The sequence below is a fragment of the Rhea pennata genome, chromosome 3, assembly GCF_028389875.1.
Source record: "Rhea pennata isolate bPtePen1 chromosome 3, bPtePen1.pri, whole genome shotgun sequence".
Classification (NCBI taxonomy): domain Eukaryota; kingdom Metazoa; phylum Chordata; class Aves; order Rheiformes; family Rheidae; genus Rhea; species Rhea pennata.
In genome coordinates this window covers 30,957,149-30,979,093 of record NC_084665.1, presented here as the reverse complement: position 1 = coordinate 30,979,093, position 21,945 = coordinate 30,957,149, and the positions used below count along the sequence as shown (strand labels likewise).

The following is a 21,945-nucleotide window of genomic DNA, read 5'->3' as shown; positions in this document are numbered from 1 at the left end:
CGGCCGCGCCGTGCCTCCCGGCGCAGGGCTCCCCGCGGAACCCCCCTGCCCTCCCCTCCCCGCCGCTGCCCCTGCCCTGCCGGGCCCCGGCGACGCCCCTGCAGCACCAGCCCATGAGCCGGGGCACACGCCGCACCCCCGGGGAGCCCGCCCCGCCCCGGGGCCCGACCCCTCCCCTCCTCGCCGCTGCCGCCCCGCTGCCCTCACGCCCCCGCCCGGCGGCGGCGCGGCCGGCGCGCAGCGACACCTGGCGGCGGCGGGGCTTGGCCGCCTCCCGCGCCGAGCTGGGCCGGGCCGGGCTGTGCAAGCTGCGGGGCCGCGCGGTAGGCGCGCGCCTCGCGGGGCAGCGGAGGGCGAGCGGGCACCGCTGCCCCGGGGGGGGGGGGGGCGGCCACGCCGGCCGCTGGGGCTCCCCAGGGCCGGTGCCGCGCGGGCGCGCCGCGCCGCTCCGCCGGCTCGGGGCGGGCGGGGCCCCGGCCGCCGGGAGCGCGGCGCGGGGCGGGGGCAGCCGCGGCCCCGCCCGCCCACTGCCCGGCTTCCTGCGGCGCGGCGCGGGGCCGCTTCCTGCTCCTCCCCTGGGCGCGGCGGGCGCAGCGGCTCCTCCGCTATGGCCGCCCTGGCGGCCCTTTCAAACCCGGGAGCCGGCGGCAGGGGGTAAAGTCGGGGAAGGTTCCCGCTCCCTCGCCGGGCGCGCGGGGAGGGGGCGCCGCGACCGGGGTGCGGGCGGCGCGGGGGGGGGGCCCGGCCCGGCCCGGCCCGGCCCGGCCCGGCCCGGCCGCGCTGGGCGGCCGCGGGCCTGGGGGCCGAGTCCGGCCCAGCGCCTCGGCTCGGCCGCACGGTGGAAGCCGGGGGTGCGCTTGTGTTACGAAATTCAGGTGGAAACTACCCATTTTTTTCCACCCTCATTTCCGGGCTTCCGTTTCTGTTGCCCGCTCTTCTCCCAGTGTCGCCGAGAGCTTGGGCTGCGCTGAAGCCCCCGGAGGGAGGTTTCAGCTGCTGCGGGGCCCTCTCAGCCCTGAGCGGGGTGGGCGGGCTGCGGTGCCCCCAAGGGCGCTTGCAGCCAGCCGCAGCTCCCGGCCCTCGCTTGTGCGGACACCGAGGGCAGCCTCGCAGAGGCGGCATCTCCTGGCTTCTGCAGAGTTTGCAGTAACCTTCAGTTTGGGAGAGGAATGGTTTGAAAGGTTGTCGACTCCTGCGCTGGAGCGTGGTTTGGATAGTAGGTTTCTGACTGAGAGGTGGTGTAGCGACGTGCTTCCCTAATATTGGGGGTGAAAGCCGGTATCAAACAGCTCTGTTCGCCCTTCGTCTCAGATGCTGTCATCAGGTCTGAGGGAAGTGTGGTGTCATCTGGCAGAAGGATAGGGCCTGGAAGTACATAAAGTGCATTTAAGTTCAGCCATGTGTCAGGGTCAGCAAATAGTGGTTTGGATGCTAGTGAATCACCTAGCAATAAACAATGTTTACTCTCAACTCCCCTCATTCCTACAAGAACCCAAAATGAATGTTATTGGTTAGACAAGCTATGCTGTGGTTGTCACCGTGCAGAAGAGAGACACATCTTTGTTACCTTCAATGACAAAGACAACCCATTAAATGGAATGGGAGAGGTGCCTTATGGCTAGTTTGCTGTGTTGAAGGAAATAAGTAGCAATACATTAGGTAGTGCTCCTAAATCAGGAACTGCCTGTTGTCTCCTTAGTTTGAGATAATAAGCGATCTGCTGACTTAATAATTTGAGATTGATTTTAAAAAAAATGCATGGAAAGTGTGTGTGCTTACATGCGCATGAAGTAATTTGATGTTAAATGTTAGCGTAGGACTTGGATATGTATTTTTTCCTCCTGTTCACAACTGATTCTTTGATAGATTGCTGCATAATGCAGGTTCCATTTCTCCAATGGGAGTGGTTGTTGCTGGAACAGATTCAGAGGAGCATGTGCTTTCTAAGGGTGCAACATTAGTGTTTGTCTTTTGATGGTACTTCTGTAATATCTCCTAATAATCATACCTTTTAATTTCTGATTAGTGTTAGGAACAGCTTTCCTGTATGTGTGTGCTCTCTGTCTCTGTTTTTTTCTGACTGCAACTTTTCAGGGGCTTTTGCAGTCTTCTGATTTGTATTTGTGACTCCTTTCTCAGGCAGTCCTGACTGACTTTGTACAGGAAAAGTCCTCGGAAATCTACTGTGCCAGCTTTTCTGAGCAAAACTTTATGGGAGCTCTCCAGCACTTCAACCTCAAGACGATTCCAGTAAGTTGGATTTATATTTTGAAGTTCAGTGGAGTTGTTACAGGTGATTTAAAAACCATCTGGAATGATGAAACAGTTTCAGCTGTCATATCTCTGCCGCTTCACTGCTGACAGTACACTCACACTGTGATTTTTTTCCTATATGCTTAGTTCTAGCATGCAATGGAAGTGCCCTAAAATGGCAAACAAAACCTGTTGAAAGCCTCTATATTATTATTAAAGTAAACCATTCTGCTGCTACTAATAATGTACTAAAAATTCTGTTGTCGTGTGGGGTGCACAGTACTTTTTCTTTCCTACACTGGACACGTCGTGTTTTAATAAATTGTTATTTGGCTAGTGTTGTGTGATTTAAAGCAAATATGTGATTTAAGAAAAGACTCAAATGCAATTTTTTTATCCTTGCTTCAGTTTATAAAGCAGAGCATCCAGAAAAAAAACATACTACTTTGCATTGACTGGAAAAGAGCTTTAAAAGTTTCCATGCCCCTTTTCTGCTAGAGAGGGATTTTTTTATAGATACTGAAATTAAATATATTTCCAAGTGTATGTGTTTAGCTTTTTTAATGCTATGCTTTCATCAGAGAGAATCAATTTGATTGAATTGTAAGGCAGCTGTTGTTGATACTGAGATCTATATTTCCCTTTTTTATTTATGAGGAAGTTATGCGAGCTGTGTTGTAAGATTTTGAGATTTAAACTTACCGTAGTGGCATCACTAAATCATGTTGCAGGTGAATAGTCTTTTCTGTAACTTTTAAATATGACCTTGTTTTTTAGAGTGCACTGTAAAAGATGTGACAGTCTGTTAAGATTACTGGAGCAGCTTCTGATTTTGAAAATCGTTGCTCTAACGGTTGAGTTACAAGATAGCCTTGTGATAACACTAGATTTTCTTGGTTTTGAGGGGGAATGGATGAGGGAAGGAGGATTTTTTTTTTCCTCATTCAATTATTTTTATATTATTAAGTCTTTAGAAACATGTTTTCCTTCTATGAGTAGTTGCTGATGGCACTTGGATTCACATATGACCGAATTTACTTTTAATGGGTTGTATTTTTGTGTGAATAGAGAGGATGAAGAGACTGTCATACCTTCAAGGTCTCTAAATGAAACTCAGGTAGCTCTTTAACATGGTAAGGCCTTTAAAGCCTACTTACATTCTACATATTTCCTAGAACTCCTGTTTGGAAGGGAAGAACAGGAGAATGATTACTTGCTTGCTGATTGTGTTGTGCAAACCCATATTAAAATTCTGTACAGTAAAGTGTAAGAGCTACCCTGGTCAGTCTTTATCCCATTTGTGACCCAACATCAGATTACACTAGCCTTATTTTCCATGAGTAGTTGCCAGACAGGGAAAAACATGTTATTTACAGCCATCAAGATCATTTCAGTGTGTTGTACTGTATTGGATGGAGAGAATATTTATCTACAATAGCAATGATGTGAATAGATTCAATGTTGATCAGCATGTTAATTCTGGAAGGCCCCTTTTCTTTTTAAAGCGGGGAATACTTCTGAAGAACTTGCTTGAACTGTTTTGTATTTTTGGAGAAGCAAGCCTTTAGTGATTGCTGAGTGTACCAAGGAGAGAGAATTCAGACATTTCTGGCAATGATGCTTGAAGCTGCCAGCTGTCATTTGGTAGAAGGACAAACAGAAGAGTTTTGATTTGCCTGAATATGGCAAATGGTCTAGTGTGAAGGTTCTTCGTTAATATTTCAGCCTATTGCACAGAGGCCAAATATGGTATGTAGATACATATGAAATGAAAATGGAGCTTGGAGCTAAAGTGTTTGTGAAAGGCAGAAGTTCTCAACTCCTGGTTCCACTTGTCTGGCACAGAAGTAAAATAGTGTAGGTAAGGTGATCATTAATAACTCCTCAAGGAACAGCATGTTTTAATTACTTCTAAGTTTCTGACAAGATACAAAAAAGAAAAAAATGAGTTAGCTAACCTCACTTAGAAATTTATTGGCTTCAGATAGTATGAAAGCTGCTAGAACAAAGCAATAGGCGTTCAATACACTAGTTGCCAAGCCGATGCAAACCTACACAGGGTGGTAGATAACTCACTGGTTACTGCATGTTGACTTCCTTCAACTGCTATAGGAATACAGGAGTCTGTAGTAACCCAGACCTACAAGCATCTGCCATAAGGTACATTAATGCTGAACCTGACTCCCCCTCCCAGTGCTGAGGAGGGGAAAAAAATTGTTCTGACTTATCTCATGTTTAAGTTGGTAACTTTTCTTTTTTAAAATGCAGTCAGACTCTTCTATAGCTACGGGAATTTTCTGGACTTAAGAGAGACAATTCTATGCCATCCATAGTTTCTTTCTTTAGGATATAAACTTAAGTTTATAGGCTTTCAGTTGATTCAGTATAGTTACCTGGAGTCTACAGAAAAGGAAGTGGTAAACCCATTTTGTCACTCAAGCCAGTCTATCTTGAAAATATGTAATAGGAGGTAAGTGGCCGACTTCCACAGTACAAGGATCAAGACAGTGTGAAAGTGTATAAAGCTGTTCCTAGCCCACTAAACATTTGAGGTGGGAACTCCTTTTTTTCCCCTCCTCTCAGAAAGTCCAATCTGCAAGACCTAGGGAACTATACCATATCCCAGCAGAAGCAAAACAACACAGGTAATAACTTGTAGATTGCTTTGTCATGTAGTCAGTGCAGTTGACAGATGCCCCATGTGAAGCCTGTCTGTGTTTGTCTGTTACTTGATTCTTTCCTTCTCACTTTAGACGACTCTATCTTTAAAAAAAATTTTCTGTAATATTTATATATCATCATCGGTGACATTTAGGCTTGTTGCTTTTTCATCCTCTTCCCTGCTTCCCCACACTGAATCACGGAAGAAGTGTTTTTCTTAGTCATTAACTGTAGGTGTTAGCACACCCTAGTGCAGGCAGCTCAGAAGGAAAATTTAGCAGACAGCTGTCTGGCAATTTGGAATCAAATGAGAAGTATTTTTGTGGAGTTGAATCAAAAAATGATTCTTTGTAAATAAAAAGAATTTATGTAGCAACTACAAGATTCTGTTTCCATGAAGTATGTTTTTTCTCTAGTTTTGTCTATACTTTCATTAGAAGGGGAGGTGATTACGTTTTGGTCCTGCCTTACAGTGTAATATCATAATTTTTTTTACCGCTTTCTAATATCCCAAGTTTGATACTCATCTGAAACATACTGTTGGGTGTTGGGCTTTTATTTTCATGTGGGAATCCATTGTATCTTCTGACCATGACTTGCTTGTTCATGGACTTATTTTGAAATAAATATTGTGATTTAAATGTTTGTCTTACCTTAGTCTAAATTAACTTTAAAGTGCAGTTATAAAAACCTTGAGGAACCAAGTTACCAGTTTTCTCAGGAAAATTGAGCAGATTAATAATATAATCAAACTTGAACTTTAGTTTATATATCTGAGGCCATCTTACTCATTTCACTAAGTGTGCGTAAGAACTGGCAAAATATTGATGAATGTGACAGAGGACATATCTGTGCTGTTCATCTTCTGCATTCATGACGTATATCTGATACTTCAGCTTTCTGAAGGAATACAACAAATGCTTAGAAGATGATCTAATTATTTTTGAAGTAGCAAATCCAAGAAGTCAAAAGTGATACAAATATTAAAAATTGAAGTGGCCTATAAAGTCTTAGCCCTGTTACCTATCATTTTCTATTCTATTTCATGCTTTCATGTGATATTTCTTATATTTGCTCTATGGGACTTCTACTTCATTCACTGTATGAAGACAAGTGGAATTAGACTTAAGAATTCAGGAGTAAATACTAATCCAATTGTGAAGAATGTTAAAAAATACCTGGCTTCATAAAACAAAAAGCACATCATCTATTCTTATGCTGATGCAGGGGGTTAAATCAGTCACAAGTGTTGGACTGCAGGAAGTAGAGTAAGCTTTATAATGCAGCTTGCTCTAATTATTGATACTTAATGTAACAATACGGATACCAACTTACCCTTGGCCTCTTTAGGGTGAGGGGGAAATATTAGCAGAAAAAAAAAAAAACATATTCAGGATGAGGCTTTCCTTTTACTTGGGCTTTTTGCTAAATGTAACCTGTCTGGTTACTGTGGTAGGTGTCCCAGATTAATAGGGAGGTTTTGAGGAGTGCTATATAAGGGGAATGCTGTTCTCAGGTGGGAAAGCATGCTTGTTGGCATTTTCCTTTTTCTGTGCTATGGTTCTATGGATATTTACAAAGAAGCTGATTAGAGTGTTTAAGTACTGATTGCTAGCTCCCAAGATTGCTTGTAATATTAAGCAAAATCACTTGGATTAGCTGAAGGCGTGTAACTGATAAGGGTATTTTATAATAGATGCCTAGTCCAGAAATGGAGAGAACTGTGGGACTTCACCATGTGAAAGATCTCCCAATGCCTACAAAAAAGATCAGAGATCCATCTGACTGACCTAATCTGCAAATCTTGATGCTGTAAAAATGAGTAATATTTTTTCAGTTTCCTTCATTCAGATTAAAAAACAATATTAAATGAAAACATTATTTTCATGTGTCTGAGGTAACAGGAATAAATATTTAATTAAATTTAATTCCCTGTCTGCCTTGCTCTAAGTGACCCTGCTCAACAGGGGGGTTGGACTAGATGATCTCCGGAGGTCCCTTCCAACCTTACTGATTCTATGATTCTATGATTTAGAGTTGTGATAATGACACGTCTGTTGTAAGGAGCAAAGGAAAACAGAAGCAGAGTGGCTGGGTGAAGTTGCAGGTGTCTCTGAGCTGACAGTGGAGAAGAAGAAAGGTCACTGGGAAAGCTTATAAGGTGAGTAATACTTCTTGTGTTCTGTGGAGGTTCCTATTTTCCTGTCAGACCTGTTTTCTAATAATTCACATAATGGGATTTCAGTCAGTGGAATAGCACTGGAGAACTGATCTGTTTCTGACCATGACGTTTGCCATAAGAAGGCATTTTGCAAGTCAGCTAATAGATAGTGCAGTTTGATTTGGACCTCAATTGTACTACTTCCACTGTGGCATTAAAAACTGTCACTTAAATAATTTTTGGTACTATTTTACAGGGAAAACTTGCTGAAAGTCATTTATAACAGTAGTTATATTTGTAGTGTCTGAATAGAGGCCAGAATGAACTTGAGTTAAAGGGTTCTTTGCCTTTGAGTTAAAGGGCGCTCTGCAAAGCAGCTTATTTTGTTTGTATGTGCAAACATGGGACTTCAAGGCTTGCACCTACTATAGCAGTGCTGACTTGAAGATCAATGAGCTAAAAGTTATTTGGGTATTAGGGCTAGAGAATAGAGTGCAAGGAATGAACTTTTCCAGAGATTTTAATATAAGTAATTGATGTCCATTAATTTTCTAGTTTTAGAAAGCTGTATTTGATGTAGGTGTTTTGGTTTGTTGTTTTAATTCTGCCAGGTAATGTTTTGAAGGAATTTAAATTTTATAACCAAATTTGCCAAACAAGATGATTGAAATTGATGACATCTCAAGTCAGAAGAAGGTCTGACTTGAGATCAGACCCTTCTCTTTAGCTAGGGAAATAAAATATGTTTCTATAAGTAAGTGTCTGTATGTATAGTTTTGTTTCCTACTCAGGATAAGTCAAAATGTTTTATGTGGTGGTTAAGGCTCAAAGAAGGAATTTAGAAATCAAGTTAAGCAAATGAAGAAAGGTGGTCATGGTCTTCATAGAAACTCTTTGAACGTTTTTATAGGGTGATACACAGAGAGATCTCAGTAAATTACTGATCTTGCTTTTTTTTGTCTGCTATGAAGAAAATTGTGTGTATCTTTATCTTTGGTAATTGTTTTATGCAAGTTCAGTATGTTAATGAGTAATTCTTTTAAAATCATTGTTTTTATTATGAATACAAGCAACATATAGTCCTTAGAGGTAGAATTATAGGTCAAATAGGAGAATCTTCCTGCAATTCTGTCCACATCAAAACCATCTGCTAGCTCACCTTCTTGGATCTTAATTTTGTTTTCTTTTTTTGCTTTGTTTTGCTTCTTAGAAGGTTGATGGAGGAAGGACTGGCACAGTATTTAAGTGACACTCAATAATATGTCTGAGAAGCAGTACTCATTTTCTTAGAGCAGCTCTATGTGCAAGCCCAACACTTAGCTCCATTTGAGTAGAAAAATAATTTGAAAGTCTTTGGTAGTGGTTTGTCTGTTGGCGAAGCTGAGAAGACTGTTGATTGTGGCCTAAATTCTTAGATACTTAGAAATATAAACTCCCTCTGGAAGAAGTTTTTGTCATTGGGGAAGACACGAGGACATGCTTGGTAGTGAGTTAAAGTGCTAAGTAAGAGAATACGTCTTGAACCAAATGTTCTGTTTCCTTCTCCACTCCGTTTCAGATGTCATCTCTACCAAGAAGGGTGAAATCTGAAGCCAAACCCTTTAGATCAGAAGATGATGAATTATCTTCATTTCTTAATTTGTAAGATTTCTTTTTTCTCAGAATCATTTTTTTGGTTTGTGTATTTGTTACAAAAGTGTTCTTCAGTGGTTTATGCAAAGCTTGAGTGGTTCCATAAGAACAACACTCAGTTTCTGAGAGACTCATAAAAGGGTTTAGCACACAAAACTTCTGTTAAATTGTAGAACAAAAATTATCTTTGCTGCTCCATACTCAAAGTCAAGATGGTGTAAAATTGAATTGTCAGTTGTCCGAACAGAATCAAGTGTGCACCCATCCCACTGACCAGCTTCAAGAAAGCTTGATAATTTGTACCAGGCATTAGGTCTGCTGCAGCATGAAAGACCTGTGTGTACTGAGTCTGCCTGCCTTTTTGCTTATCTTCTGCGTGCTTCCTTTTATCCTTTTATGTCAGAAAATATCTGGACTAGCTTGCTTTCACACTTTTCACAAGCAAGTTTACTCATTTGCTTTTCCAGGAGCTCTGAATCAGAGGAGGAGGAGGAGGAGGAATGGGAGCCAAAAAGCAAAATTGCCAAGAGGCCTCGATTGCCAAAGAAAAACGAGCCGAAACCTAAAAAAGCTGCTGTTCCACGGTCAACTGTGGCCAGGAAAAGGGTCAAGAAGATAGCAATAAAAGAGGAATTGGTGAGTGTCTGTAAGCAAGAGACATACAATTACTGTAGACTGCAAGTAAAATATGAGCAGAATTTTTCTAACCCTGGTTCACTTGGTTACCTGACTTTGAGTGATCAGCTTGTCTGATTTCATGTGGTGAATGTTCAGTATATCTGATAAACTTGCCTTTCCTGAGTATTTAAGTGTCTCAGATCTAAGAGCCCTTCTTTTAAAACTTTGGCCAGTGATTATTGACATAGTTTTCTCCGAAGATCTCATTGAACAACAACAGTACATGAATAAAAATGTTCTCATTGCTATAAGGAATACTAAACACACTAATGTCTCTGGTTTCAATGTTGCATCTTTGTCTTTTATCTTTTTATCAGCTGGGTACCACAACAAAAAAGTCTTCTAATATGTTTCCTTGCATGGCTATTTGACCCGGAAAGGATGGTAGTTCATGATAATGAATACAAGATATGATTTTGATAGAAGTCACTTTTTTCAAAGATTGCCATGACAGGTTGGGCTGTGCAGAAGCCAGTCCTCTTAGTTTATGCTAATATTTTTAGATGTTTTGACAGAGGTGTCAAATTGAGAAATCCATTCTTGGACTCTGAAGAGCAGCTCTGGGGAAGTTCATGAAAGAACTTAAGACTTGCTTGCCCAAGGTAAACTGTATCTTAGCAGACTACACCTCAGTACCATTTCCCATGTTGCACCTAATTGCATTGTTAGAAATGTGCTTTCCCTGCCATGCTGCTCCCTGTTTTGTTCAGATGAGTGCAAATTAGGACTGCATGTTGCTGTCTTCTGTAGGAGAACCCAATTAAAATCTTTCTGGGATAATTTTATTTTATCTTTTAAATTACAGCTCACTGGGTATGTTTGTATCTCTTCTTTTTCTCCACACAAGAAAGATTTCAGGTAACTTCATGTCTCGCTTGACATTTCCTGCAAGATAGAAGCACTTGGGAAAGTGATGCCTGGTATCAAGACTTCTAGGGATTTGATTGAAATGTTCTTGAACCAGTTTATTAGAGTCAATGCCTAACACAGTCTCAATGGTGATTTTGTTTGTTTTTGCAGGATGTATCCTTGCCTATTGCTTCTGCAGAGGGTAGTGAAGATGGAGTGCATCTTTTGAAACCTAAGGAAGAAGATGTAGGCACCAATCTGAAAATTTTAAATAAAAAGCCAGAAGTGCCTAAAAAAATGCAATTACATTCATTCCAGGGGAGGAACTTAAACAGCTCAGAAAGTGATGAAAAACCCTCAACAAGTGTTCCTGTAGTGGAAAAGCAAGTGAAACATGAGCAAACTGAGGAAGATTTTACATTTGATGAACCACCTTTTAAAAGGATTAAGTCAACTACATGTCTTGAAGGAAAGCCAGTAAAACATGCAGGAGGCAACAAAGTAAAGGAAGAATTTGAAATGAACTGGGACATTGTGCAGGTATGAGATCTTCTCCTTTGAGGTGTCAGTGAAACCATTTCCTTATGCATTAGGACTTTGAATCTAAGATACAGTTTGAGTCCTCTTGGCTTCAGCTGGAGTGTCAATGGGTTACTGTACTGTGCTATTAAATAGTCATTTAACCTCTACATACACTGTCTTGATAAATATATAAATGTTGGTTGGTAGATGTCACAAGTTAGAACTTGAACATAATTTTATGCAGTCATTAGTACAGCTTGCCTGTAACAGTTTACTGTACATTTTTTCAGCATAGCGTGATTTTGTACTATGGCATGATTTTGGTGGATAGTATGGTCAACTGAAAGTCCTACAGGAATGAATGTTGATAGATTTGGGATGCCTGTGTGCAGAGTTTCCAGAACTTAAGATTTAGCTAGTGTGTACTAAATAAACTAACTTTAGTAGTTAGTACATTTGGTTGTAAAGGCACATTTGAGAGTATTTCTCAGTCTACAGTACCATCCAGAAGGAGAATCAGTGCAGATTGTTGGAACAAAAGTGACATTGGGGAGAGATCTTTTTATGTAGGGTGTTAACTTTGAAGCCATTCTAATAAAGACAATTCCAGGATACCTCTTGCTCTAGGAGGCTGGATATGACCATGGAACATTTTAATATGAATAGAATGGGGAATAGATTGGATACATCCTATCATACTTGCTACCATGCTTAAAATGGATATAAAATACTGTTCTTGAGTCTTCTAGAGTATTCCTGGAAGGGCAGATGGAGAATTTGATCTTTCAGATCCCTATACTGAAACTTGATTGTGTGCCATATGCTACTAGCTAGAATTAGCTGCATAGATAAGTATCTAAAAGTATGCATTTTCTAACCATAAATATATTACTGTTCTAAATGCAGTGAATATGACTGTGCAAGGGTTGTTACATTTTTTAGGCTTCAGAGTAAAACTTTTTTAAAAAGGCTTTTAAATCAGCTGTCTGTTGGAATAACTACAGTGGATAGTTAAAAAGTTCCTAAGATAACACAAATATAGCCATTTAGTTTATCCTCATTTCCTTTATACCTATACTATAATTATATCTTTAGAAAGCCTTATTTGTACAAAATTGTGTTTAATTTTGTGAGGCAAGCCTCACTTAATTTTGTGATTCAAGATTCATGTTGAAGTACTTGGTAACATCAATCTAGTTTCTGATTATTGGCAGTGGGATTTGGATTGACTTTGGAGTTTTTTGTTTAACCATAAAATTTGTCAATGTTGATTTAAAAAAAGTTTGAGTTGTTGTAGGCAGTTTATCTTCTGATTTCATTTTTTATTCTGCTAAGAGAATCAACTTAAATGTTTAAAATGAATATATCTGATTATAGTTGGATTGCCTTGGTCTCGAGGCATTCCTTTCTGAATTTTCTTTCTTAGTTGCAAGTTTCTGGAAACATTAGTTGTTGCATGACTTTAAAGTACTAGAAGGGTTGGCAGGATGCATGAGAAGCCCATAATTCTGTCTTAGAACAGTAGGCCCTGATAATCAGTGTATTATTCTGGGACTGGTTTTGAACCTGAAATGAAAGGCTGCTTAAAGTCTACCACCTTTCTTAAACGGTTCTTTGTTTTGTGGTAGGCCTTGTCAGAAAGAACAAATGTTGAACCATGGGTATGTGCGAACTTAATTCGCCTCTTTCAAGAAGAGAACACAATTCCCTTTATTGCTCGGTATCGAAAAGAGCTCATCAATAATCTGGAGGCTGATGCCTTGCGAGAAATACAGCAAACACTGGAAGAGCTACGGTGAGTAAACTACTACAAGGATACAAAGAAGTGCCTGGGGAGACAGAAAAGGGGAGGAAGGTAACAGCCTACTGCTGCTTCTGTGTTTACTGTGTGTGTTAGGGCATTTTAAACACATTACAATTATAAAGGGACTCTAAAGTAGAAGATATGAAACTAAAACAACAAAGTAGTGCCTGCAAAGCCTGCTGCAGGGCAGCTCTGTGCTCTTGAGATGGTGAGGAAACAGACTTGTGAGCTGTTTTGTCAACATTGTGTCTTCTTCCTTTTAATCCTGGGCTATCCCTTAGCAAGAGATGCTTTCCAAAGAAGGAATGTGGCCTGAGATAATTCTTGCCCTGACAAATAATTGAATTGATAACAAAACACTTCTGCTGTCTGTTGGTTTTAGGTAGTGTCATATGTACCCATACAAAGGTCTAAGAGTTTAAAAATCTTGTACCGTGTGCTTGAGGCTACAGAACTGCCTCAATATGAGTTACAACTGTAAGTGTTCATCAACATATGTTTAACTTAGAGCCTTTGTATTTGGCTTTTAGGTTAGTCATCTTGCACAAGTGTGTGTGTGTATATATGTGTGTGCATATACATATACATACATACATTTATATATATATATATATATATATAAAAACCCAGGAATTATTCTCACCCTTGTTTGTACATTTTTCTTAAAGCTAACACAAGATATTTTGATATTGTTTTGAACTACTTAAAATAGGAGAGAAATAGAAATTTTCTTGGATTGTCACAGTTTTGAAGATTAGTATGCAATTTACTCTTGGATTGTCACAGTTTTGAAGATTAGTATGCAATTTACTCTGCAGGAGTTTCAGTGATCAAACACACAATTTCAACAGTGTAATAGACAAGGTCACAGCAGAGTGTGTTAAGTCCACTGTGAAATGTGACTTAATGTTATCTCTTGTGTTCTAGTACTGTTGCAAAGAAGACGCATGTGATGATGCAAAAGCTGAAGAAAGAAGGGAAACTATCAGGAGGCCTGTCAACAGCATTATTAAATTGCAGAACTTTGGAAGAATTAGACCATGTGGTCAGTGTATTAATCTTTTTTAGGTCATGCTTCAGTTAAATGTAATCTTGCACAGCTAAATAGTGGATAGTGAAAAGTACACAGCATGACTGGTATATTTCCCTGCCTTTAATAACAGGGTTATTTTGTTTGTTTGTTCATTTAAGTCTGCACCTTATAAAACTGGAAGTAAAGGCACCAAAGCCCAGAGAGCAAAGCAGCTGGGATTGGAACCTGCTGCTCTTGCTCTCCTGCAGAATCCTATGGAACTCAATCTCTTTTCTTACATTAGACCCAATATCAAAGGTAAGCTCTCTGCTTCTGTGAGCAATAATGTCTTAAATGTCTTAAAATGATTTTAAAGGGTTTAAATGCTTTTAGTTGTGCACAATTTGTTGGAAGTTATATAACTATTTTAAATTCATTTCAATGAATTCATTAAATTCAGTTCAAAAAATCAGATATTATAGCAAGATACAGTAGCGTTTAAATTCAGGATTTTCCTTCATTTTCTGTCTTCTAAATTCAAAATGGTAGTAATTGTGCTACACCTTAAAAAGAAGTCTAGAGATATTAGAGGATAACTCGAATCTGTATTTTAGTTGTAGAAGAGAGAATTACACTGCACACCTGAGAGCTTTCCACGATTCTACTCCTGCTTGAGTCACTAACTGAAAATTTGACCTTGATTTTTATAAAGGCCTTATGCTCATACTCTTCAATGAAGTAAATATCACCCATCAGAGCATATCTTAATAAAAATTGGCCTTAGGGGCTGAGAAGGGAGTAGGAGTGTTTTTCCTTTTGGATGACAGTAAGGATTGCAGAAAATATAACCTCTGAAATCTGAGCAGAACTTATTAAACTATATGATTGTGACGTATATAGACTACAGAATTCTGTTTCTTTGTGAATGCAGTTGTGGGCGAATCTATAGGGGGCAGTCTCTGACAAAAAAAAATCAACATTGTTGCTGTATGGTGTTAAAATAGAGAAATGTTTTTCTTCTCCCCTTCTCTAAGATTTTAATTTTTTGAATTTTAACATACAAATGCTGAACCTGATTTCCAGCTTCGGTTGTCGTTTTACTTGAATATTGTTTATAAAGTGACTGCACCTTGTCATTGAAAATCATTTGACAAATTTTCTGATGATCTAATTATTCCATTTTAAAAAATGTCATTATTCCATAATGCAGTATGTTGCAAACACATAGCTAACTATTCTGACAAAGTCTCAGGAAGAGAATCTTCATATTGAAAGTTCAAATGAATCTCTTAGTTTGCTTTCAAAAGGAACTGCTATTTCTTGTAGGATAGACATTTCAGTTTTTGAAATCAGTTATACCTATTTTCAGCTTTGTGCTAAAAATAGTGCAACTTGGTTTTATGTAATGATTTTCATGTGAAGGGCATGTAAGAAACTAAGTACACATAGGAACTGGGTCATTTTTATCAGCTTGGGAGCCAGTTTGACAACCTTTATACAGCTTAATCAGAATCTTTTTTAAAGTCAAAAGGATCAGCTCTTTGTCGCGCAGAAAAGTTTTCGTTTGGATCTTAATATTCAGTTCTGAATTTTTAGTGTTTTTATATTTCTACTAAAAATAAATTGAAATAAAAACAGTAAGTCTTATTTCAGTCATGTATTTGATAGTTATTGAAACAGGCTTACGTTCTTTTATTTGTGTGCGTGTTCTGGTATTACTTTAATTATACAATCTTTTTTTTTCTTTTTTTTTCCAGTGGATGCCCTTGTGAGTTGTGCTTGTTGAATGGGAACTTTCTGATTATTTCTTGAATCCTTATTGTCTTTGTCCTGTTATCTCATTCAACTTCTGTGCTAGAATTTTTAAAAAATAGTCATCACTTGCATTTCTAGTACTTATCTTTAGTGTTTGCTTCATAATAATTCATATTCAATATAATTCAAGATTTGTAACTTCCTAGTTTCTCATGTTTATATTCTGTTCTTACGTTACTTTTACCATACAAAACACTTAACTCGTGGAGGTGAAGAGCCAAATTCCACAACTCTTGATCTTGTCAGGCCTTTAATAACATATTCTTAATTCTTATTCTCATATTTTTATTTTTCTTTCTAGTAAGTAAGTTTAGCTTCCTGTTTTTAGGAAAAGGCAAGAAGAAATTTATATAGTGTGCAGCTTTATAGCCCTATGAGAAGCAGGATTTTGAACCCTACAATCTTAGCCCTACGTAGCTACCTGTCTACCTGTTTACCTGTTACGGGAATACATTGCTATACTGAAATGATGGTTGCCAGAATAACCTTCTACCCTTCATGGTCAACAGAGGCAGGATGTGTAAAATTCTGAAACAATAAATTTACATAAGTATATAAACCCCCAATTATCTAAATGTGATTAGTCTATTCAAGTACATGCCTTTGATGGATTTAAAAAGTGGCCTAACAGTATATTGGGAGTCTTCACTACCCTTCATTGCTCTCAGTGATAAGAAATCTCTTGAATTGTGAAGGACACAAATGATGAAAGCCACTTTGTGACTTATTTTCCAAGAGAAACAGAAGCTTATGAAACAGCCAGAATCTTGCACATTGAAAGACACAGTTACAGAAAATTAGAGTGCTAATAAGAAATACAGACTAGGTTTTTAAATTCTGTGTAAACCGTGGCATAGATGTTTTCCATTTGTATTCTTTGGGAGGAGGTGTTTAAGGGAACAGTTGTTCTTTGGAGACTAAGGCCTCATGGGAGGTTTTCCCTCTTTCCCTCCATTCTTACAAGGAACACTGGATCACCACAATATCACTGTATCTCACCTGATGATCTTGACTCCCCCTGAGCAGCTGGTACCTCTCTTGCTTCAGAGTTCACTTATCCTCTTACACAGCTTGTAGATCCAAGATGGGATGCCTTTCTGAGCTGGCTGAAGCGTGGCTGGAAGCCAGACTCAGGTGCAGTGTTTTGCATAGGAACTTGAGCCCAGGCTTTTAAACAAAATATATGTTTGACAAACTCTTCTTAACATTCTGAGGAGTCTGCCAATAGACTTGATCCTTCTTGATAAGGAAGTTAAAGTACTCTCAAACTTTTACTTATCTGTGGTTTCTAGTGCACTGAAAGGACAAATATAAACAACATGGTTATTAGGGTTCTGAATTAGTAGTAATAGTTTGAATAAGAACTGTGTATTTGTTATGAACAACTCAATGAAGACTTGTGCTCGAAGTGCTCTTTTTACTTGAAAATGATTGATAACACTACCAAGAGGCATAAGGTGGTATACCATATACAAAATTCAGTATGGTCCTGAATATCTATGGTGTGACCTGGGAACTCTGTTCCTGATTTGTTACCTATTCCAAAAGGATGCTTCAGGGTAATCACAGCAATAACAAAAACTATCAATTGTGTAATGAGGGGAAAAATCCTTCTGCGCAAATAATATTTTTTGAAAAAAAGTGTGGCGAGAGGGATGCCTTAAATAGATACGGAATTAGAGACTGTTTTAAAGGTATGTAAAAAAAATAATGAATCATCCAGAGAAGACAAATACAGGATTTTTTCATGTGTCGTAATGCAAGAATGGAAAAAGGGGGCTTTCTTCTCAAACTGAGTAGCACTCTTGAATTCCAGAAAAATAGTAGTTATTATAACTACACAGTTTCTTCAAAAGGATATTGAATCTCTTTCAAGGCATTAGCCAGTCTAGGGGAGAGAGAGTAAAAAGTAATATGTATTGTAGGAGAAAATCCCATGTGTACCAAATCTAGGATTCTTGTGTTTTGCTTTGAAACATTTGTTACTGGCCATTACCAGAAACAGGATTAGATGTATTGATTTAAAATACAAGATGTCACTTTTATTCCATAGCCAACTGTACTTCCATACTAAGAAGAACAGAGTGCCACCTTTTTGCACTTGATGCATCAGAAAACTCATTCTGAGCAGCCCTTTGAAGCGAGGGAGAGTTCTGGGTTATTGTGTGTATATATTGTGTATATTGGAAAGCTGAATGATTTTGCTATCATGTCTCTAAATAATTTGGCTATGGAGACGTTTTGTAACTTCACTTTTTGAACACTGTTTTCATGGGAGAGGACGAGGCAACCCTGATCTCAGAACTGTCATTATGCAAACTCCTGCTGCAAACCTCAAAAAATTAAAACATCAAAAATTATACTCAAATATCCAACTTTACCGTTGTAAGTAGTTTGATTCCTTTGTGTCATAAATGTTAGTAAATCTGTTAGTATTGGACTGAAGAAATGATTCTTGTTCTCTCATTTTAATTTTTGTTTTGATTTATGATATTACATTGATCACTCTAGAGTTATAAAATACAATAATGGTTTCAGATGTTTTAGAGAGGAAGCTCAATTAATAAAAAAAAATCTAACAAAATAGGATTTTTTTTTGCAACCTCTGCAAATTAGTCAAGCATATCCACTTTTGTTTAGTTTGTCTTCTTATATTTAAGAATATTTCTTTGTGCTTACGCAGTTCTGTAGAGTACTTTGACATTTTAGCCTTTGTATAGTTACTAACCATCTTTTCTTCTAAGGACTTTCAACCATCCAGGAAGTAGAGGCTGGAGTACAGCATATTTTAGCTGACATGTTTGCGAAAGATAAGGATACACTGGATTTTGTGAGGAAATTGTAAGTTTGGATTTACTTTCTAAATGGTAAAATTCAGTCTGTTACTGTGCAAATACAGAATTTACAGATTTCTAATGATGTGAAAGTGGTTTTACTGTGAGATTGTATTATGCCCAATTCTTCACTTGTGCTGGAGGCGTTCTGTGATTCTGTGATTTTAGCCCTTCTACCTGTCCACCTCTCTGTGGCAGAGAAATTTGCCTGGGAACGTAACAAGGTATTGTGACTCCCAAAGAGGGCAAAATTCTTTGTGGCACTGTTACAGGTGGAACTGGTCTCCCTTGCAGTTACAAGGTGATCTCTAAAGGAAGGATATCAAGCTATAAGGGAAATCTTTTTGCCATTTGTTGAAGCTACGACTTTTCAGAGGTGCATCTGCTTAAGTGGCTGCTCCAAAATTTAGTGCTTGACTTCTGTCAATATAGAGAACATAAGATGATGGTTGATTTTTGGCATTGATAGTCAATCAGCAAGTAAATCTGTCAGTTTTTAAAGTAGGAGTTATTGATCCTTAGACTGTTAGCTGAATTTACTTTTTCTTATATAATGACTTCAAGGTATCTGTCGTGTCCAGGAATTTGGTGATAGCAACTAGTGGCTCACTATTTATCCTCTACTGCATAACATTTGAGACAGAAGAGGTTTATCAAAGAACAGGTATCTTCTTAGGCATACACAGTGTTAGTCTGAATCTGCTCAGTTCTGCTTAGTTGACCCTTGTTTGTAGTTTGTGGTGAGTAATGGCCAACTTCATCAAAAGGCTAATTTCAGTGTGTGGGTTGTTTTGTACAGAACATGCTGTCATTATCAGACTACCACTTTGATTCTTCAGACCACCAGAAGCTCCTTAATTGGATCCATGGTGCTCTACAGATATATCCTTTTGATCTAAATTAATACATATTATATGTATAACAATCATTATCATGCTGTACTTTTGAAGAGTATCCAGGAAGCTAGCTGCTTGGAACTTAAGTTACTTCTAAAAATAAAGTAATGAATATTCCTGTGAGTTTTAGGTGCTCAAAGCAAGAAGACAGTTCTGACATTGGGTAGATATAAAAGATATGTTGCATTTCTGTTACATAGACTACTTTTTTGTTGTTGTTGTTCCAACTTCCTAAACTTTGTTGTGTGAAGTTTTTAAGTGACCAAAGTGAAGTGCAGATGTTGGCTTTTGAGTAACCATAGCTTTCACAAGAAGGCCTGGGTCTGTATTTTATGAAGTCTTTCTTCTGTTGGTACGCTCCAATCAGTACAGTCATTTTAGTCTCAGCGTACAGTTCTACAGAAAATTCTAAAGTTAATGTGAGTTGTAACTGGGCAGACTCCAAACTTCATTTTTTACTTTATACTAGCACCTTTTAAAAGCTTCGTATTTAAAAACCTTACTAACATCTTGTTTCTTGTATTTAGATGTCAGCAAAGATGCATTTGTATCCAGTCAGCCTTGGCAAAGGCATCATCCAAAAATATTAATGAGAAAGATATTGATAAATTTCAACTATACCATGAGTTTTCTTGCAATATAAAGAACATTCAGCATCATCAGGTACATCTACAGAATTTTTATTTTGGTTTTAACTGTAGCAGAGATGAATTTACTTTTGAATTTTGTTACTTTAAAACCGATTTTACTGGTATTTGATTTTACGTTTCAATTACCAAAGATAATGGAGATTTTTGGATACCTGAAATACAGGATTAAACTCTTAAGCATTGTGTTAAGAAACTGAGTAGAAGAGCATATCCTCTGGTCTATTGTCTAACTGACTTATTTAATATTGATAACAGTTTGGCTAGTATCAGAGATTTAAATAGTGGTATGATTTATTTTCTCTAGGATAATAAATCATGTGCTTCCCTCTCTCTCCCTTCCACTGGTGTCAAGTACTCACCAAGAGTTATGAAAAAGGGGATAAAGACTAAGTGATAATTTATCCACTGTAGGGGTAAGAATGTGGCTATATGGGGCATTGCCAAGTACTGGAAAATTTTTTGGTTAGTGTAAGCATTGAAAGCAAACTCAAACTTACTCTTTGTGTTGCCTTTGGATGTTTGCTGTGCTGCTGAGTCAGCTCAGATGGTGCATAAGGCCAGAGTCCTCTGGCTTGTTTGGCTCTAGACCTTTCTTTCTGGTGAAACTGGTGAAAAGCATTAGGGAAAGCTCTAAAAAAAACTGAGTTGGAAGGTGACCTATAAAAGCAGCTCTCATTATCTTCAGCTTCTTGTAGAAGTTGAACAATCAAATAAAAAGGCTCTGAGGAATGTCCCAGGCAAGGGATATGGTTAGTAGGTCGTCAGTATTGCCTCTGTAAAACATCTTTGGTTATCTCAACCCACAAGCCCAGATCTACGTGACTAGAAAAAAGAATGACGAATGAAGCAATCTTACCTGCTGAGGAGCGACTGATGCCTCACTAGTGAGGCTGCCCCTGTAACTGAAGCTCAGCTGCTGAACTGTGATGCACTCTATAATGCAACTGTCGAGACCTTTGCACTGGTGCATTGCTAATCACCACATGAACTCTCTCTCCTTTCAGTTGCAGAGCTTTTTTTTTTTTTTTTTTTTTTTTTTTTTTTTTTTTTAAAAAAATATTCCAACTGAAAACATCCTTTTAGTTTAGATAGCTGTCCTAATTTGCAGCTGTGAATGCCTTTCCTTTTGTATATTTGATAGACTCTCATTTTCTCTCTGGTTGCCATTTAAAACAGTAGGGCTCTTTTGACTTAATAATGGATTTTCCTGCCTATCTTGAAATGAATTTGTTAGGAGAAATATTTCACAAACATATGCAAATTAATTTTAAACCACCCTATAATATGGACTTCAGTGGTGGGTAAAGGACAGTATTACTACAAGGGATTTTCATGAGCAGGCCCTCTATAGACATTTGAAGACGTACTCATTTTGTTTTCTTTGTACTGAGGAGGAATGTTTCCTGTATTATATCAGTAATCACCTGGTGAAAACTTATCTAAAGAGTCTAGAAAAGTCAAAGAGCATACCAAGACTACTGTGATCTCACAGGTTTGTAGATCTCACAAAGGTTTGTAGATTCACCAGGAGATTAAGTGTTAAGCAGTATAGTTTTTTTTTTCTTTGACTGCTTCTTTATTAAATGAATATCTGAACACTTTTGCTGTCACAGATTATTTAGCATTTTGAGCATTGAGAGTGATGAATGTTGAGATGTGTAACTTATATTGGGTGTTCAAGTATTTTCTGGGATGGTGATGAGTGGTTTGCTGTTGTTTAAGGCAGAATTTTGTTTCCATTTTGGATAAGCAAGACCGTTGCTTAGGGAGAGCCAGGGCTAGAAACCATACTTTGACCACATGGCTGCACTGCTCCTCATCCAGAACATGTCCTCATTTTGTATATTTGATGTTAGAATTAACTCAAAATCTCCATCTCTTTCAGGGGTGGATATGTTTGTTTGTTTTTTATTAGACAGTAAACCTAATGCCTCTTTCCTTTCCTCTTTCTGGTCTCCAGTAAAGTGGTAACTGTTACATTTTATCAAGTAGTCCTGTTATCACTTGATGTATCCTGCACTCTTACTTGTTGTCTTTCCTCTCCTGTATGTTACTATTATTGCTTATTCTAACCTATTGAACACTTCTCCTTTGTTAGTCTTAAAGGTCCAAGTTGTTTGTGCTTTGCTGAAGTTTCAGGGCTTCAGTCATGCTAGGGCTCTTGGGAGCTAGTCGAGG

General features: G+C 38.7%; 1 protein-coding gene across 3 annotated transcripts in view; it reads left to right on the top strand.

Annotated features, from left to right (window-relative positions):
* The first annotated feature begins 582 nt into the window (after nt 1-582).
* The window catches only part of SRBD1 (S1 RNA binding domain 1), a 137,860-nt gene continuing 116,497 nt past the window's right edge, over nt 583-21,945 (top strand). For 2 of the 3 annotated variants that reach the window (XM_062571922.1, XM_062571921.1), the window contains exons 1-11: nt 583-654; nt 2,140-2,250; nt 6,950-7,075; nt 8,634-8,716; nt 9,175-9,343; nt 10,406-10,774; nt 12,385-12,551; nt 13,488-13,605; nt 13,752-13,890; nt 18,132-18,228; nt 19,645-19,780. In XM_062571922.1, coding sequence (XP_062427906.1) covers nt 8,634-8,716; nt 9,175-9,343; nt 10,406-10,774; nt 12,385-12,551; nt 13,488-13,605; nt 13,752-13,890; nt 18,132-18,228; nt 19,645-19,780 — 1,278 coding nt within the window. In that variant the 5' untranslated portion in view covers nt 583-654; nt 2,140-2,250; nt 6,950-7,075. The remainder of the gene's footprint in view (nt 655-2,139; nt 2,251-6,949; nt 7,076-8,633; nt 8,717-9,174; nt 9,344-10,405; nt 10,775-12,384; nt 12,552-13,487; nt 13,606-13,751; nt 13,891-18,131; nt 18,229-19,644; nt 19,781-21,945) is intronic. The other variant, XM_062571923.1, reaches the window with a different exon arrangement.